At 45.5% G+C, this 19,062-nt stretch overlaps 1 protein-coding gene across 5 annotated transcripts in view; it reads right to left on the bottom strand.

Moving 5' to 3' along the window:
- Positions 1 to 1,302: 1,302 nt before the first annotated feature.
- Positions 1,303 to 19,062, bottom strand: part of KPNA6 (karyopherin subunit alpha 6) — a 58,362-nt gene continuing 40,602 nt past the window's right edge. For all 5 annotated transcript variants that reach the window (XM_064589554.1, XM_045898218.3, XM_064589555.1 and 2 more), the window contains 13 exons: positions 18,684 to 18,817; positions 17,027 to 17,119; positions 16,517 to 16,616; positions 15,370 to 15,464; positions 13,729 to 13,860; positions 12,300 to 12,388; positions 11,292 to 11,391; positions 10,809 to 10,972; positions 10,586 to 10,664; positions 8,747 to 8,872; positions 8,288 to 8,415; positions 7,099 to 7,277; positions 1,303 to 6,478 (listed from right to left, as the gene is read on the bottom strand). In XM_064589554.1, coding sequence (XP_064445624.1) covers positions 6,291 to 6,478; positions 7,099 to 7,277; positions 8,288 to 8,415; positions 8,747 to 8,872; positions 10,586 to 10,664; positions 10,809 to 10,972; positions 11,292 to 11,391; positions 12,300 to 12,388; positions 13,729 to 13,860; positions 15,370 to 15,464; positions 16,517 to 16,616; positions 17,027 to 17,119; positions 18,684 to 18,817 — 1,607 coding nt within the window. In that variant the 3' untranslated portion in view covers positions 1,303 to 6,290. The remainder of the gene's footprint in view (positions 6,479 to 7,098; positions 7,278 to 8,287; positions 8,416 to 8,746; positions 8,873 to 10,585; positions 10,665 to 10,808; positions 10,973 to 11,291; positions 11,392 to 12,299; positions 12,389 to 13,728; positions 13,861 to 15,369; positions 15,465 to 16,516; positions 16,617 to 17,026; positions 17,120 to 18,683; positions 18,818 to 19,062) is intronic.

A 19,062-nucleotide genomic window follows, 5' to 3' on the forward strand; every position in this document is an offset into this window, starting at 1 on the left:
GAACTCAAGCCAGAAATGTTGGGGATCCAGGTGTCTCCCAACTAAGGCCCTGATTATTTCCAGAAAAACATGTTGGAAATCTCTTGAGGTAACATATAAATCAGGCCTTGATGGCTTCCCATGGGAAGAGGGTGTTCTAGGCAGAGATAAAGATAAGAACAAGGCATGTGTGGGGTAAGGGGGTGGAATGGTGTAGCTAGAAAGATCAACAGTGGCCTACACGGGCCAGCTGGGTAATGAGTAGGCAGGCGAGGAATAAGAAAAATTGAGAAACATGGGTTAAATGTTCTCCTTTGCTGTAAAAGAAAATAGCAACAATTATTAACATTTTCCAGATTGTCAGGGAGACCATTGGGAATGGTGGGGATTGTGGTAAAATAGAGCTCTTGCAGATTGTTTTCAAGCAGAAGCTTAGATCCAGTAGTGCCAGAAATTTTTTTAGATCTTTTATAAAATGATGCCAATGAATTAAACATACTCTATCAGCCAACCAAAACCTTCCTTTTAGATTAAATCAGCTTTTTGGCTGGTTGTTTGTAATCTCTGTCGTGGGAATTGACCTAAATGGGAGTAGTTTGTATGACCCCAGTGGCTCAAAGGGCTGTTAACTGGAACTGATGAAATGTCAAAATCCTGTAGAGAAACTCTAGAAAATGCAAACTAAACTACTGTGACAGAACACAGATCAGTGGTTGCTGGGGGTTGGGCGGGAAGGGGGGACTCCACAGGGGCATGTGGAAACTTCTAGAAGTGATGGGATATGTTCACTATCTTGATTGTGGTGATGGTTTCATGGGTGCGTATGTCAAAACTTATCAAACTGTACATTTTAAATATGTGCCAGTTACTGTATCTCAATTATATTTCAATAAAGCGGAGTAAAAAAAATTCTTGGGATACCTGAGTGGCTCAGTCAGCTAAGTGTCCTGACTCAGCTCAGGTCTTGATCTTAGGGTTTTGAGTTTGAGACCTGTGTTGTGCGTAGAGCTTACTTAAAAGCAATTCTTGGGGTGCCTGGCTCAGTTGGTTAAGCATCTGCCTTCGGCTCAGGTCACGATCTTGGGGTCCTGGAGTTGGGCCAGGTGTTGAGCTCCCTGCTCATCGGGGAGTCTGCTCCTGCCCCTCTCCCCCAGCTCCTGCACTCTCAAATGATTAAAAATCTTAAAAAAAATTTTTTTTCTTTATAAGCAGGAGCAGGCTGCTGCAATCCTAATTCCACTGTTAAGCCACAAGTTTAAACACCCTTGCCTCATTCATTTCCAAAAAATCCAGTTTAGGATGATTCGAAAGAAGACGATTTAGAACTTTGCAACAGGTTTTTATTTTTGCTTTATATCTAGTACAGTGTTTGAAACCTAAAGAAATACATTTTCTCTTCAAATTTGGATGTGTATATAAATATCATTTGTCTGGACTCAGCACACTCAATGCCACGGTTTCTTGGCCTATGTCTGCTCTGAAATCATCAAACTTTGTCCGTCTACCCAGGGGCCCTGAGAACATGGAAAATAGCCAGAGTCTGTAGTTCTTAGAAAACTAAAAGCAAATGAATTTGGAAAGAATAAACCAATGGGGGGAAAGTTTCGATTCACCTTCCTAGGGTCTTTAGCTGGGAACCCAAGCTGTTTTTGAAGGACATCCAGTACGACCTCAGTGGATGGGACCTCATCCCCACCTCCCACCCCTCCTTAGCTTCTTTAGTCATCAAAGGCAGTTCCCACAGAAGCTGGCTAAGAGAGACAATACCGAACTCCAGGGTCTGAGGGTTCTGGTAGAGGTGGACTCTTTTTAATGACATCCTGGGTCAAGAAGTTCCCAGCCAATCTCAGGATCTGAGCTTTGACTTCCTTCACTGGCCCCAGGGCATGGCAGAGTTTTTTCTCCCCAAACCCAGGAGCTAAAAATCTAATCTACACAAGGGAGGAGGGCTAGCGTTAGGAAAGGGGTTTAGGTATGTGCTAACATGGACATCAGCAGTCAGGCTGGCCCAGAAATAGCAAGGTAGGCCCCAAACCACTGGAGACCTTTATGACACACTATAGAAACCTTTTTCCTGGATGTTCGGGGCCCAAAATTTAATGTTGCTGCCCACACCCAGTTTTGGTTCTGCACATACCCCAGGCCTGATGCAAAATGCCCTCTCAGAGGAACGATAACAGCTTTAATTCGCAGACTTGATTGGTATTGACGTCAAATTCTTCCCTTGTCATGGCCTTAAAGTGGGGGTGGGGCTAGGGGGTAGACCGTGGGATGACTGAATCACTTACGAAGGCCTTGGACAAAGAGCAGCCAGTGCCTACCACATGGATCCCCGCAGGGCCAAATTCTCAGCTTGCTGGCTTAACAAAAAGACTTCGAAAGTTAAGACACAGAAAAAATACTGGACAAGATTGGTCTAGAATGTGCAATCCTAAACGGCTGTGGAAGAAACCTACTCTGAGCAATTTCTCAGTCTCACACTCACTCACTTCTAGGACAGTCCTACCTAGAAGATGTTGCTACTGGTTATGAGTACATCCTATGGTTCAGTGCACTGAGCCTCACACCTTTCCCCAGGCTGCCAGGGAGGCCTCCAGCCAGCCTGTCCTCCCTACGGCTCCCTGCCTTCAACTGAAAATCCAGAGTCTGGGCTCACAGATTATCTACTGAAGAATCCAAGATGATGGATACCAAGCTGAGTGAGTCTCAGGGAGAAGAGGAGGGAAGTACTGTTCATCCTCCCTTTTAGTTTGCTGGAAACAAGTAGCTCTAGGGTATAGAGGGAAACAGGTAGACATGAGAACATAGAAATCCAGTTCATTCTGTCAGATGGTTTTCATTTTAAACTAGTGTGACTTGAGGGAAAAAGTGTGCCTGAGAGCCTTCTTTCACTCTTCCTTGACCAAGTACAGTAGCAGCTATTATCTGTGCAGTTTAGCTCCAAAAAATAGGGCTCTTGGGAAGTGGCTTCCAGGGCAAAGAGTAGGAGTAGATCTAAGGTTCTTGGTAAAGGGGGAACAGCAAGGGTCCCCGAAAGCTGAGGTCATCAATGCCTGCTTTTCGGAAGAGTCATCTGTCCGCACTGCCCCAAGTAACCAGGCTGGCCAGCTGAAAGTGGAACCCATGAAATTCTACCAGAAGGCAGCAGCCAATGCCAAGGCCATGCAGTCACCTGGGGACAACTCAGAATTGAAGGCAGACTTGTAAGACCAAAAACTATTAGTACTAGAGATGTTGGGGGTAGGATAACCAGAGGGGCTGGCAATAAAGAATAGGCAACAGTCTTTAAAACTTCAGCTAAAAGGCTCCTTATCCCCTGATCCACACCTAGATATCTCCACCTCCAGCGGAGATCTTAAATGGATATACCAGCCATGTGCCAGCATATGAAGATTCCAAAAACAGGTCTTTTCAAGGCTATCCCCGACAACAGGCTGCGGAGCCCCTTCATCCCTACAACATCCATTCAGAAATCTACCGGAAAGCAGACTGTGACCTCATTGAGGCCAGGGTCTGAAGTCCAGATCGGGGCTGCCCACGAAGAGTGGCTGTCAAGGCTGGGCTACGGAAATAATGTTTTGCTTTCCAAGAGGACCAAAGGAGAGAGGAGACACTGAAGATGTTATTGCCCCTGTGGGCTGGAAGAATCTCACCTGCTGACTGAAACAGGGGTAGAAGAAATAATGGGAAAATATGGTCTGAGGAAGACGCCAACAAAGGAAAGCTCCTAGAGGCCACTTTATCTGATGAGAAATCTGTCCTCATGTTGTACCCTGGGAGACTTCAGCCTTTCTAGACCCTGGAGAAAGCTGGCTTATAAGCAGCAGCCAGATGGATCAGAAAAGTCTTCCATCTGGTATAGGCCCCAGATCTGAGGTGCAAGATTTTAGAGTAGCTGGGAAAAGCAGAGTGTGTATGTCTCACAATAAAAATCTGGCCCCAATAACAGGGACTCAACTATTGCTTGAGATGTACACAATAGGTCCTACTAAAGTGCTTTGCCCTTTGGGAAGGACGGAGGGGGGCAGGTGGCTTCTCTTTGAACTGTAGGGGAAAAGTTTTGTAATGGAGTCAGTGGGCCAAGTAACAGAGGTCCGCCCCTTGTCTCCTTGTGGACCGGTATCTGTCATTCCTAGGCTGAAAAATAGCATCTGACGTACTAAGGTCAGGGTACTAAAGTCTGACGTCCTGAAGTGGCACAGCATTGGTGTGACTTTTCAGTGATAACCGCAAGCCCCACACCACCTTCCTCAGCAAATGGTTCTGAAGTTGGATCTCAACACTAGGAGAGGGCAAAGTCAAGACCAGTGACCGACAGTGAGCACCTGAACTTTAGATCTGTAAGCAGAGGGGCAGGGATTTAACCTGAGCCAGAAGGGATTTGCAGGAATGGGAGTGAGAGTGGCACTGTCCCTGGGGACGGGCAACGACAGCTCAGCGCAGGCACAGGACTGACCGCAGTGGGGAAGCAGGGGCAGGGCAGACTGTGCCCACAGCTCCACAGTTGGTCTACACTTAGCCAGCAACTTTCTCCACTCCTCTCCCCAACAACTGGGCTTTATTCTCATGTAATCCACCAAAGCGTAGGCAAGCCACTGAGGCACTGCTCTAGCTTTACTCAAAGAGAAAAGGCATTAGGATTATAACTGTCACAAGGAAGGGAAAAACCCAAACCAGGCCCAAGGATCCCAAACAGGAAAGATACCAATAACTCTCACAAAAGTCCCGAGGCTGCTAAGTTTCTATGATCACTGGTGAGGCAGCTGTGTCTGATACTTTGTGTGGCCAGGGCCTTTGAGACTGAATCTGAGAAGGCAGACTGCTTTCTGGGTTTCCTGATATAAGCAGGACGCTTAGCAATAAGGACTAGAGTGGTAGACTTCTCCGGGCCCTGGGGCCATCCTTGCTCCCTTCAGGTACTGGGACAATTAGACCAGGCTGACCTGCTATATGAAGGTTCCAGAGCTAAGGGTTGGTCCCAGGTGGTGGCCCAGAACCTAAGCAGAGAGGAAAAGGACCAAGCCCAGGCTCCCTGAGCGAAGCAGCTTCCTCCTCTCTTTTTGGTCGTCCTCACAGTATCCTACTTAAAGAAGTAACAGACAGTTCTTCCTCTTGAGACCAAATAAGATTGACCTACCTAATATATAGAATATAAAAAAATACAGAACTTTTTGACATTCTCTCCTTTGGAAGTAAAATATACATGATCCAACTATGGAAGAGGAAGAGGAAGAAGGAAGGCCAAAGGCAGGGATCCCTGGCTATCCCAATACATGACACTCTCACTCCACCTCCTCTGCAACTTATGGGTCACCAGAGCAAGGACTTTCTCCTCAGGAGAGAGGAAGGACCACTGCCCCCTGTCTCGTGCTTAGGAGAAAATACAGCTACCTCAGAGGTTCATTCAACTCCGAGGGGAATTTTCAAGTAAACAAATGAAGTTGGGTCGCACCACTGGAAGGTGGGTAGGAAACATGGGATCAGTAGCGACACATGGGAAGACCCACCTGAAGGCCTGCGCTCCTCCCCTCCACGCCCACTGGTGTACGTGCCCCTGGAGGGAAGGCGACCCCCCAAACTAAAGAGGTTCTGCGGAGGGGTTAGAGGGAGGAAGGAACCTTTGTCTCATAGTGACCTCCCCCTCAGCCTCTAGTCCCAGACCATGCTGGCAGCTGGGATTCCTAAAACCAGGAACTCATGGCTCTTGGAAAGAGCCATCTTAATACAAGAAAAATGTGCAAAAGAAAAAAAAAATTAAATAACTCAATCCAAGCATATAAGATTAATATTCTGTCAGAGCAAGAACACTTTGTTTTGAATTTTTCCCCTCCCCTCCCACCCCCCCACCTCTGGAATAGTCCATCTGCTCAAGTACCCAAGATAACAGTTACACAGATCAGGGCAGAGAACTGGGAAGGATGAAGGAAGATAAAAGGGAAGGAAGTCACCACTAAAGGAAAAAAAAAAAAAAAAAATTAAAAAGGTGCAAAATTGATTACCTCAGTCCTCCTTTGTCTACCCCTGGGCTCCTGGGTTAAAGACATATGTGCAGCCAAAATATAGTGTAAGGAAGAAAAACCCAACACGTCCCCTTCTTGTCACAAAACCCAAATGTGAGCCTCAGATGGTTCCGTCTGTCCAGAGGGTGCTCCCTCCAGGGAAGGGGGCGGAGCAGGTCAAGAGCACAGTTTCCAGGGCAGCAGAGGTGTGTGGTGGCTGATGATGGGGGGGCTGGTTTCCCGCCCACCAGAGGGCTGCTTTTCCGCTGGTTGGTGGTGCTTCCCATCCCCTCCCCTCCCCGGAGGCAGACATTATAGCTGGAAGCCCTCCATGGGGGCCTCAGGCTGCTGGAAGATGAACTGCTGTTGTGTCTCATCCACCTGGGGAGCCAGGCTGCTATCATCATCTTCTACACCAAAGTAGTGCTCAATGAGGTCAAAGGCCTTCTGGTAGATTTCCTGGTTCTCATGGCTCTGGAGAAACTCAATTTTATCCAAGCCTATGATGGCGGTGGCAAGAAGGAAGGAGGGACAAGAGTAAAATGTAATTGCTCTTCTACGGGGCCATGAAACATTTATGTTTTTCTTTCCCTGAGCTATGTTAGTGTTTATCAACATAAGTAATACGATCAGATCTCTCTGACAAGAAAGAGGAGAGCCAAGACTTTTTCCTAAAATTACACAGCCCCAAAGGAAAAAGACCAAAATGTCAGTTGTAAATCCGAAGTTCTAGTCCTGACTCTGCTTTAAATACCTGTGTGGCCTGGGCAAATCATTAGCTTCTCTGAAGTCAGAGATGAGTGATGAACCCATGAAGTTCTACCAGAAGGCAGCAGCCAATGCCAAGGCCATGCAGTCACCTGGGGAACTTGCTAGAAACTGGAGCTCTTTTTTGCATCAGTGCCATGCCTACTTACTGGGCAGAGCCTATCAAAAAGAGAAGTGGATCTATTGCTCCTCAGAGGGAGAATGAAATGATGGGATAAAACCTTGTTCAATGATGACCCCCCAGATCCCACAGCCTTACATGTAAACTACCTTGGAGGCCCTCAGTCCCTGGGGTCCTGACCTGGAACCTCTCTACTTAAGGCAGAGGTGAGGCTAAAGACAGGACACATACCATAGGCTTCCTCAATGAGGCCACAGTAGGGGTTGACCCCTGAGCCACTGCGCTTGCCCTCTTGCTCTCCAAGCCGAAGGATGTTCTCTAACCCATTGAGGGCCACCTGCACAATCTTCGAATCCATCACAGTCAGCAAGTCACACAAGGGTTTGATGCAGCCCAGTGAGACCAGGTACCTAGGGGCAGAGACCAGGGAAGTTCTAAATTAATACAGGGCAGAAGAGGTGCTAGGCAGGTACCGTAGGGCCTGTGGGTCTCCTTCACACATGTCAATACTCTCAGCAACCCCCTTTTGCTGAGCCTTCATATCCACTTCTTTATCTCAGTCTCTTCACTCTTCCAATGCTCTGGGTCTAGTTCATTTCCATGGCAAAGGCTGCCATAGATTGCTCCTCCTTGTCTCTATTGTCCCCTTGCTGTAACGTTACCACTCTGAACACATCACTTCCCTGCTTAAAATGTTCAGCCCAAGCTCTACAAGCCTGACAAAACAGACCCTCTCCGATCAGGTTCCTACCCTCCCATCATTCCCTTCCAAGGACATTACATTCCAGTCAAACAAGTAAACATCTCCAGGTTTCTGATTCTTGTACCTTTACTTAAATTTTCTCCTGTCCAAAAGGGCTTTTACAACCTTGAATCCTTCAAAGTTTAACTCAATGGTTATTCCTTTTCTCCTAAGGCTTTAAATATGCTGAATATATTCCTACTCCTCTTCCTGGGCAACAAGCTGAGGGCAAAACACTTGTCCAGCTCCCATCACTCCTACTCATGCTGATGATGGAAACCAAAATCAAAGAGCATACACACACACACACACACAAAATGGCTATTTGCTTCTCCCAAGTGTCAACCCCCCAAAATGATTTCCCCCCAAAAGTTGCTATGAATGAATCACAGCATGGTTTCTCCTTCATTTGTATGGGTAATTCTCTGGAAGGTGGAAAGTAGAGGAGAGATGGATGTCTGTGTCCTAGGTTTCTATTCTCTTGGAAGAAAAGAGGTACATGCTTTAGAGGAATCTATTCCAGATTCCAATGCCAATCTAGTAGCTTACCAGTTAAACCTGGTGCTGTTGGACTGGGGCAGACCTATCCCAGGAAAAGCAGTTTAGTGGTTACTGTAGACCATGAACCAAGAAGGAGAGTACACATATCACTCAAGACAATGAGAAACAAATGGATACCTGATCTGCTCAGGTGTTCCTCCTGATGTAGCATTGGTGATGGCCCAGGCTGCCTCTTTCCTTGTACGGAACTCTGCTTTCTGAAGGATTTCGATCAACACAGGGAAGATATTTGCATCTATGACAGCCTGAGAGAGGATTGGGGGGGGGGGGGGGGGACACACAGCAAAAGTCACTTTAAGAAGATTAAGCTTACAAAAAGGCTTAACAAATCTAGCCTACAAAATCAGCTAAGATTCAGACATCTTCCTCTTCCTGGGGGTCCTTTGTTCTTCCCATAGACTAAGAGGATACAGAGGAACCAGGCTTCTTAAAAAGAATATTCAACAGCAAATACTGACCCCAATTTCTAAAGGGGAACAAATTATTTCTTCTAGAAGCAAATATCCCACAACCTCTCATGTTCCCTTGCCTTCCCACCTGCTCCTGCCCTGCCCCCTTCCCTCCTGCTTGTTTTACCTGTATTTGAGCCCTGTTGCCAGCAGTGATATTTGAAATGGTCCAGCAAGCTTCCTTTCGGATTGACTCCTTGGGGCTGCTCAGCAAGTGGAGCAGGCAAGGGAGGGCTGAACAGTTAAGAATGACCTAGAACACCAAAAGCACAGGCAACAAAAAAAAAAACTAGGTAAACAGGACTTAATCAAAATTAAAAACTTCTGTGAATCGAAAGATACCATCGACAGACTGAACAGGCAAACCACAGAATGGGAGAAAATATATGCAAATCATATATCTGATAAGGATTAATATCCAGAATAAAGAACTCCTACAACTAACAAAAAAACTGAAGAACCCAATTTAAAAAATGCTGAAAGGGCTTAAACAGACATTTCTGCAAAGAAGAAATACAGATGGCAAGTGAGCATATGAAGAGATGCCAAACATCGCTAATCATTAGGGAAATGCAAATCAAAACTGCAATAAGGGGGCACTTGGCTGGCTCAGTTGGTGTAGCAAGTTGGTGTAGGTCTGCCCCAGTCCAACAGCACCAGGTTTAACTTGGAGCCTACTTAAAAAACACAACAAAACAAAAAACCCACCAAACTTCAATAAGATACCATTTCACTTATTAGGATGGCTATTATCAAAAACCTCAGACAATACAAGTGTTGGTAAGGATGTGGAGAAATTGGAACCTAGTACATTGCTGGTGGGGATATAAATTGGTGCAGCCACTGTGCAAAACAGCAGGTGGTCCCTCAGAATCTTAAACATAAAATCAGCGTATGATCCTGTAACTCCACTTCTGGGTATGTACCTAAAAGAACTGAAAGCAGGGACTCAGACATTTGTACGCCACTGTTCAATGTAGCTTTATTCGTAATAGCCAAAAGGTGAAAACCCAAGTATGTATCAACAAGACAAATGGATAAACAAAATGTGATATATGCATACAACAGACTACTATTCAGCCATAAAAAGGAATGAAGGCATGCCACATGCTACGTATGAATGAACCTTGAAGACATTAGGCTAAGTGTAATGAGCGACACAGAAGGACAACTATATATAGTTCCACTTATATGAGAGACCTAGAGTAATCAACTCCTAAGAGAGAAAAAGTGTTATGATGGCTACCAGGGACTGAGGCCCAGGAAAGAGGAAACAGGGAGTTATTATTTAATGGGCACAGAGAAATCAGTTTAGGATGATGAAACCCTGTGGGGACGGGTGTTGATGACAATTAAATAACAATGTTAATGGGCTGAATGTCACTCAAGTGTACACTGAATGGTAAAAGCAGTACATGTTATATTATGAAAATTCACACATATATGCAACACACACACAATGATCTAGGAATTGAGTGTGGTTTGAATGAGATCACTCAACTCTTAGAAATTTGTCAAGAATCCCACAGAATTATGCCAACTTCTCAAGACCAAACGAATACTCTGATCTCTAGCATTTGAACAAAGGAACCCTTTTTACTGTGCCCTCACGGGAGGTGTTATTAACATGAGGAAGTGTCTGTAGGATTCTAAGGGTGTAGGAAGTAGAGGTAAGATTCTACAGCTTTGTGTCTCAAGGGGACCATGACTCAAAAACTTAAAAATTACCCTACAATGTCCCAGGTAGTCAGTCTATGACATTTAGTTTTCCTTCAGAAGCACCCAATGGACAATGATTTGCTTCCAACTTAGAAAAGAAATTAAGGCAATCAAGTTAATCATTCAGGAAGTGGCAAAGTTGGAATTTTTCACCCAAGCCCATGCTTTGTCTCCTGGACCATGTTGCCCCCCAACAAGACCCAAACCCTTGGTTAGGGCTTTTGTCCCTAAACAGCTCCCTCCTTACCTGGGTTTGGATGTCATCCCCGGTGACAATGTTACCCACTGCTCTCAGGGCAGGAGAGGCCACTTTGTAGTCATTGTGCCTACAGAGGGGGGAGACCTCATCAGCAGAGGGCCAGTAGCACTGTCACGGCTCCAGCCCTCTGCACAGAGCAGCAGACTGCTTACGGCAGCTCTTTAGTTGGCGCCTGGAGAACTTTAGGGAATCTTTCCAACCAGATACTCACATTAGAAGCTCTACCAATCTTCGGCAGACTCCAGAATCTATGACTGCCTGGATCTTTTCGTTGGGGCCATCGGACAGATAAGAAAGGGCCCAGCAAGCATCTGCCAGCAAGTCTGAGTCACTGCTGAAGAGTAGGCGAGACAGCACAGGTAAACAAGGGGAGACCTGTTGGAAGCAGAGTGATAGGGACTCATGAGGGGACAGGGCTAATCAGCTCTACCACTAACCCTAACATCGCTGTCTCCTCCCCTACAAGTAATTCTAAGCCCTAGAGATTTCTGCTACATTAAACCATCAGGACTACCTTTTTCACTTTGCCATCCAAAGCACACAAGATCACCTACTTCATTGACAATTGCCTCTTTCAGTTTTCCATGGACCGAGACCCTAAGGGGTCCCCCAAAGACCTGAAAACTCCTATATCAAAATGCCTGCATATGAAGGAAACTGCTTTCATTCAGAAACTGGTAAGAAGCTCTCTCACCTTTGCAAACTCTGGGGGTGGGTTCTTTCCTCGGCAGAGGTTTGACAGGGCCCAGACTGCATTCCTTGTCATTGTCAGTCGTGTGGACTTGGTAAGGAGTCTGAAGGAAACAGCAAAGCCAGACAGATCCTAAGCAATGATGCCCTTGGCATAGGGCTGTCACCTATGAACCCCAGGAGCAATCCAATCAGACCCCTAAGACTCTAGCAGCCTCGCCGTGTCTTTCTACCCATAGACCTAAGTTAACTGAGCTTGTCTGGGCCAGGAGACCGACCTACATCTTCACAGGATAAGGACCAGCTGTGGCTTGTTAAGACCATAGCTAGTGAGGACATACAAAGGGCTGAAATTTGAGTAAGCCCGCAAGCCTTTTAAGATAGGACATACTGTGCTCCTAACTCTGGCCACAAGATCTAAACAAGGAGTACTGTTCTCTTTGGAAATAAAAGCTGAAGGTCTAGTGTGAGATAAGCAATGATTTTCTGTGAAGGGCCCAAGAAAGAGTTATAGTGGTAGTCTTTGATATTGTGGTCTCCGAAGAAGTACAACTCCTCCATCTATTTTGATTTAGATGAAGCTCTATTTGAAGGGTATGGGAGGGAGGGATTGGCGAAGGATCCCCATACCCCTTCCTGGGGTCTTTAATCTGTCGTTTACGACATAGCTTTCCAATGTGCCTATGCATAAAATAGCAAATCAATGCATTCCATAGAAAGGGTTGGATTTTTCCAGATGGGCTAGTCTTGCCTCTCTCTTCTGACTCAACAATGAGGCAGGTATGACCAACATGAGAATCTATCGTGCCATGAAGTAAGGAAACAGAAGATCCTCCTTGGCACAGACACAATCTTCTTACTCTCAAAAGATACCTCTATCTTTTACTTTGGCAATCAACATACTTTTAGTATTTTTGCACTTACTCAACATCTTAAGGTAAGCTGCCCCGCAAAGATCTGCCACGTGGCTGCCTTACAGAGGCCCCAGGTGCACATGATCATAATTACTCACGTTAACAAAGGATTAAGGATGGAACAGTTCAAGACGTAATCTCGGCAAACGGAGCTGTCTCCAGCTATGTTTCCAAGTGCCCAGACTGCCTGAAAAGGAGATGACGGAACCGTCACTCAGACTCTAGTGGCTTCTGTCAATATTTTATACCAGAGTGAGTACCCACCAGTAACTTGGACAAAAACCGTATCAAGGTACCTTCCTTGCTGACCTCCTTATTGAGCATTTGCTCTGAGGGCCTTTCCTCTCGGGAGTTCCTGATTTAGTAGGGGAAGACAGGCTGACATCTGTACTGCTGCCAAAGAAGCCAAACCAAGACCTCCCTATGCCCACTCCTCAGAAAAAGAGAAAGTGATTGGAAAGTTGCATTCTTGCAGCCTCATAGGATCTAGCCAGTATGTAGTAAGGGAGGAAAAGATCTAGGCACCACTTTCTTTTTTTTTTTTTTTTAAGATTTTATTTATTTGACAGCGAGAGACACAGTGAGAGAGGGAACACAAGCAGGGGAAGTGAGAGAGGGAGAAGCAGGCTTCCCGCTCCATCCCAGGACCCTGAGACCATGACCTGAGCTGAAGGCAGATGCTTAACGACTGAGCCACCCAGGTACCCCTAGGCACCACTTTCTACTTTCTATCCAATCAGTAAAAATCCAATGAAAGAAATGCAAGTTGTGTCTTAATCTCTATGATCTGTAGGTATTGAGAAATGCGTACTGTGGTATCTTCTTTCCAATACTACCTCTGATGCCAAATGTGTGGAGTTTTTTCTACATCAGCAATCAATTCTCCAACACCATTTGTGTGTCCAACAGTCTAATTCAAATTCTGACACTAACTCTTAAGAGTTAATACAGACCCTACAGGTTAAGGGCTCAGGCCCACAAGAATGCCCCCACTTTAGACACCAGCTACAATTACCAGGTGCCACCATACTTCTGACCAACTGGCTATAAATTCAAAAGTTCCCATAATCTCCTCCTCAGAGTCAATAATTCACTAGAATGATTCACAGAACTCAGGGAAACATTTTGCTTACATTAGTAGCTACTGTAATGGGTATCACTCAGGAAGAGCTAAATGAAAGAGATGCATAGGGCAAGGTATGGGGTGAGCAGTCGTGGTGGTACCGAACTTCCATGCCCTCTCTAGGGCACTGCATCAATGTGCTCACCAACCCAGAAGTTCTCTGGGGAGGTTGGGGTGGAGGGATGGGAAGAGTTGGGGATTCTGATGACCACCATCCTCATCTTGAGGCTACCTAGGGGCCCCACCCAATCATCTCATTAGGTGTGTTCCATTATAAATAACAAAAGACACTCTTATCATGCAGGAAATGCCAAGGTTTTTTAGTAGTTTTTAGGCACAAAGATCAAATATATTTTTTATTATAGCACAGGGACCCCAAGAATTAAGCCAAATGTGAACATTACCTGTTCCTGTACATCCTCAAAGTCCGAGTTAAGCAGCTCTATAAAAATGGGGACTGCCCCTGCTTCAATGACAATCTTGGTCTGCTGAGAGGTTCCGGAGGCAATGTTCGTTAGAGCCCAGGCAGCCTCAAACTGAAAGTGAGATTAAGCCATGACTGAGAGATCATTCCAGACAGAGCAGCCGTGCCTACCAGCTGGCTGAGAGCAGTGAGCCACCTGCCCCTGACTAAAAAACTAAAACATAAGCCTTTTCCTCTTCCCCTTTATTTATTATCTTATATTTAAGTAGGCTCCACGCCCAGCATGGAGCCCAACGTGGGGCTTGAACTCATGACCCTGAGATCAAGACCTGAGCTGAGACTAAGAGTTGGAGCCTCAACTGACTGAGCCACCCAGGAACCTCCTCCTCTTCCCCTTTAAATGACAAAAAGCAGGGGCGCCTGGCTGGATTAGTCAGTGGAGCATGTAATTCTTGATCTCGGGGTTGTTGAGTTCAAGCCCCATGTTGGGTGTCGTGATTACTTACAAATAAAATCTTTATTAAAAAAAAACTGACAAAAAGCAGTGTGGACAGTGAGTAACACATGGGAAGATGGACCCAGGATTCAATGGTCCCAAGTGTGGTTCTGCAGTACCACAGCACCCAAGTCCTTTGGCAAGTCGCTTTATTTTCTGAGTTTCATGTTCTTCATTTCTGAAACCAGGATTAGAGTGATATGCATCTCTCAAAGTCCCTTTCAGCTGAGTTTCTGGCTAGGTTCTAATGGATGGACTCACTACCTATTTCTGAAGAGACACCTAAAGAGGTTAAATGATTTGCCTCAGGTCACACAGGTAATTAGAAGTGGACTAGAACCTTTGTATGTATTTTTATTTTTATTTTATTTTTTTATTTATTTGCGAGAGCGAGAATGAGAGACAGAGAGCATGAGAGGGAGGAGGGTCAGAGGGAGAAGCAGACTCCCCGCCGAGCAGGGAGCCCGATGTGGGACTCGATCCCGGGACTCCAGGATCATGACCTGAGCCGGAGGCAGTCGCCCAACCAACTGAGCCACCCAGGCGCCCCTGTATTTTTAGAGTAAATTCTACGACCAATGTGGGACTCAAACTCATGACCCCAAGATCAAGAGTTGCATGCTCTACTGACTGAGCCAGCCAGGCGTCCCTAGAACCTTCTTTGATTTATAACTGAATAATCAAACTGTCATATTAAGGTATCTTTCTTTCTTCTTTTTTTAAAGATTTATTTATTTCAGAGAGACTGAGCCAAAGCATGTGAGTGAGCACCAGGAATGGGGGAAGTGGGGAGATGGTGAGGGAGAGAGTCTTAAGCAGACTCCATGCTGAGCGCAGAGCCCAACCTGGGGCTTGACCTCACGACCCTGAGATCACCTGAGCTGAAGCCAAGAGTCAGATGCTTAACCGACTGCACCACCCAAATGCCCCTCTGGTATCTTGCCTTTGAGACTGTTTTAGGGAAGAAATTTTGGCTCTCTTATTTGAGACCAAGACCTCTGATGCATCTCTTAAATATTTCCTCATATCTTGTCTATTTCTTGAGAGATGTGTCTATAGAAACACCCCACAACAATTTCTTGGGAAAAGGGCTTTTATCTGGTACCCTTCTACACCAGGCCTCACCTGTAATGTACAATTCTCATTCCTCTTCAGAAACTCCACAAACCGATCCACCACTCCTGGAGTGTTGATAACTTCATCTATTGGAGGACTAGGCTCTGGAAGAGGGAGAAAGGAAGGAAAGAAAAAGTCAGGAGAGGTTTTGGCTGGTGTATTCACTGGGGTCACTCCACGCATCCTTCCTAGGTAGTTCTGACTGTCCTTATTGATATTCTCAAACTCCTTTTTGGTGAAGTAGTTTTCACAATAATTGGTCATCTTTGAAATGTGTGATACAGTTGGGATGCTAAAGAGAAAACCAATCCCAAATTAAGTATATTCACCTTTGGCTTCCTGAAACTTAATTCCTGAAGTAAAGAATTAAGGAAGAGAAGAAAGCCCAAGAGATGGGGAACCCTCGTCTAAATATTTCCCTTCTAAAAAAAGCATTTGTTTTCTCAGGAGGACTGCTTCATATACTGAGACAAGAAGTATTTTCCTATCATACATCAAATTTTTATTGAGTACAAACTATGTGCCAGACACAGTTCTAGGTACTGAAGATACAACAATGAACAAAGTCAACAAGTCTCTGCCCTCATAGAGGAGAGACATTCTATCATGTTAGTCAGTGTAATGAGAAATAAAGGAGAGGTAGGGCAGGGTAAGAAGATTAAAAATGCTGAGTGGAGGGGACCTGCAATTTTATATAGGGCATCAGGGTAGGCTTGCTGAGAATCTAGAATATAATCAGAGAAGTGGGGAGCTGGAGCTGTCACACAGTTATCAGCGACCAGAGGATATCAGGCAGAGGGAAGAGCCAGTGCAAAGATAAGAATGTGCCTGGCTTGGGGCGCCTGGGTCCTCAGTCGTTAGGTGTCTGCCTTCGGCTCAGGTCATGATCCCAGGGTCCTGGGATCGAGCCCCGCATCGGGCTCCCTGCTTGGTGGGAAGCCTGCTTTCTCCCCCTCCTGCTCCCCCTGCTTGTGTTCCCTCTCTCGCTGTCAAATAAATAAAATCTTAAAAAAAAAAATGTGCCTGGCTTGTCCAAGGAATACCAAAGCAGTATGGTTAGAGCAGAATGAGTGAAGGGGAGTAGCAGGTAAGGTCAGTGAGAGGAAACAAGAGCTTAAATCATGTAGGGACTCCGTACGAGGACCAGGCTTTGTACCTTTGGAAAGCAGTTTCCGGAATTTCTGTGTGGTTGCTAATTGCAGGTCAGAATCATCAGAAAAGAGCATCTCCACCATCTCTCGTGTGATCACACTCTCCTAGAACGTAAGACAGATTTAAGACTTTGCAAACCAACACCAGAGCTAGATATGAGTACACACTCCTGCTTGGCATCCTGCTTTCTAAAGACTTGAGGGCAAGAGGATGGCGTAACAGCAGGCTCAGGAGAAGGTATTTGTTGTTTAATCCATGGCTGCTTTAAGTTGGGACATCTGGATGATTCCTAACCTCTGAGGCAAATGATGGCTTCCCTTAAATGTTTCCTCAGGTGTCTCCATCACAGATGTAACCCTATTGATTCCTTATGCTGACCAGTTACAAAACTGGGCCATGGAAGAAAGGACTTAGCATGGCTGTCGGCAAAGCCACTAGATGAGAACTGCCCAGTTTCTGTTCTATAGACACTGGTACTTCCCAGGTCTACCTGAAGCACATGCAAGGGCCTTACCCCAGTGGTAGAGCTCACATAGGAGTCCATGAGGAGACTGTCGAACATGGCGGCTTCTTCATTAATCAGCTCCACATTTCTCCGTTTAAAAAGCTGAAAGAGAAGAGAGTGGTTAAACTATTCACTGTAATAAAGAAAACCAAGAATGATCCAATGCCAAATTATGGCAGTAACTGTCAAGGATATGCTAGCATAGCTGAGATAATGCCAAGCTTAATATATTGACATGGAAAGAGATTCAACAGCTTTACTATGTTATACCTAATTGTTCACATTTTTTAAGAGAACATTTTTCTTTTTTTTTAAAAGTAAGCTCTATGCCCAATGTGGGGCTTGAATTCATGACCCTGAGATTAAGAGTCGCATGTTCTACTGACTAAGCCAGCTAGGTGCCCCTAAGAGAACATGTGAAGATTTCTGTGCCCTTTGTATAAAAGTCGATGGGTATAAAAGGCTTTGAAGGAAAGAAATAAGAGTAAAGCAAGAGGGTGGGCAAAAGCAGGTTAGGTGACTGCATCTAGACCTGGGCAAGGCACCAATGGTGGTGGTTTATGCCAGAATACAGATGATGAGGCATTAATAAAGTCTCAGTCAGGGGCGCCTGGGTGGCTCAGTTGGTTAAGCAACTGCCTTCGGCTCGGGTCATGATCCTGGAGTCCTGGGATCGAGTGCCGCATCGGGCTCCCTGCTCGGCAGGGAGTCTGCTTCTCCCTCTGACCCGCCCCCCTCTCATATGCTCTCTCTCTCTCATAAATAAATAAAATCTTTAAAAAAAAAAAATAAAGCACAGGGCACCTGGGTGGCTCAGTTGGTTAAGCGACTGCCTTCGGCTCAGGTCATGATCCTGGAGTCCCGGGATCGAGTCCCGCATCAGGCTCCCTGCTCGGCAGGGAGTCTGCTTCTCCCTCTGATCCTCCCCCTCTCATGCTCTCTGTCTCCCATTCTCTCTCTCAGATAAATAAATAAAAAATCTTTAAAAAAAAAAAAATAAAAATAAAAAATAAAGTCTCAGTCCTAGGGAGACTTACAAAGAATGGACTTAAGACAGAGAAGTAAGGCAGCCAGAATGGTGATGAACCTCTTAAGGAGCCAGGCCTAACACTGACTATGGGGGTGAAGAAGAGAGAAGACAACAAGGGGCTAAACTAGAATATTATACTGAAGACAATATATGAAAAATGATATATATATATTTCATATATGTGAAAATAGACAAAAATGATGTCTAAATTTTTTTTTTTAAATTGAGAGAGAGCATGCGTGAGTGCAAGTTGGGGGGAGGGGCAGAGGGAGAGAGAGAATCTTAAGCAGGCAGGCTTCATGCCCATGTAGAGCCAGATTCGGGGCGGGGCGGGGCGGGGGGCGGCCTCGATCTCACAACCCTTAAGTCATGACCTGAGCTGAAATCAAGAGTCAGATGCTTAACCAACTAAGCCACCCAGGCACCCCGTAAGTTGTTCTAATTATGGAAAAGGAGTAAGAGATTGGTTCTTTTTTCAAAGCTTCCAGCATCTTTACAATAAAGGAAACTAGATGTGTGGCCCACAGAGCTAAGCTATTTTTCTAAGGGGAAAGTGAGAATGTAAGGTGGAGACCAACCATGGTGGCTGGATTGTTTTCCTGAACAGTATGTTTGAGCACACTCAGGTTAACCTACTTGTTGCTCCCGTTTCTGCTTCCGGAGCTGAATGCCCTCCTCCTCTCTTCTTCGTCTCATTTCCTCAGGGTTTAGGGCATTGTTCTTATAGCTCTTCATTCGATAATTGTCTTTCCCGGGGCTCGCCATGGTCTCTAGAAAAAGAGAAGATAACAAATACAAAAGCTTTTAAGAGGACAGCATTTCTTTTTCACTGGGCTTCTGTCCCTACCCAGCCTCCCAATCTCCCCTACTCAGGGGACCAAAGCTCCTCAAGGAGGCCTGATAATCTCAATAATTTAGCACCTGACATCTCATCTTTAAAACAGGGACATGACTTCCTACTTCATAGAGTTGTAAGGATTAAATAGGTTAGTACCTGTGAAGTACTACTTAGAAC

The sequence above is a fragment of the Mirounga angustirostris genome, unplaced genomic scaffold (genome assembly GCF_029215605.1).
Source record: "Mirounga angustirostris isolate CCGP_5_RB_7025 unplaced genomic scaffold, mMirAng1.0.hap1 SCAF_4, whole genome shotgun sequence".
Taxonomy (NCBI): Eukaryota; Metazoa; Chordata; class Mammalia; order Carnivora; family Phocidae; genus Mirounga; species Mirounga angustirostris.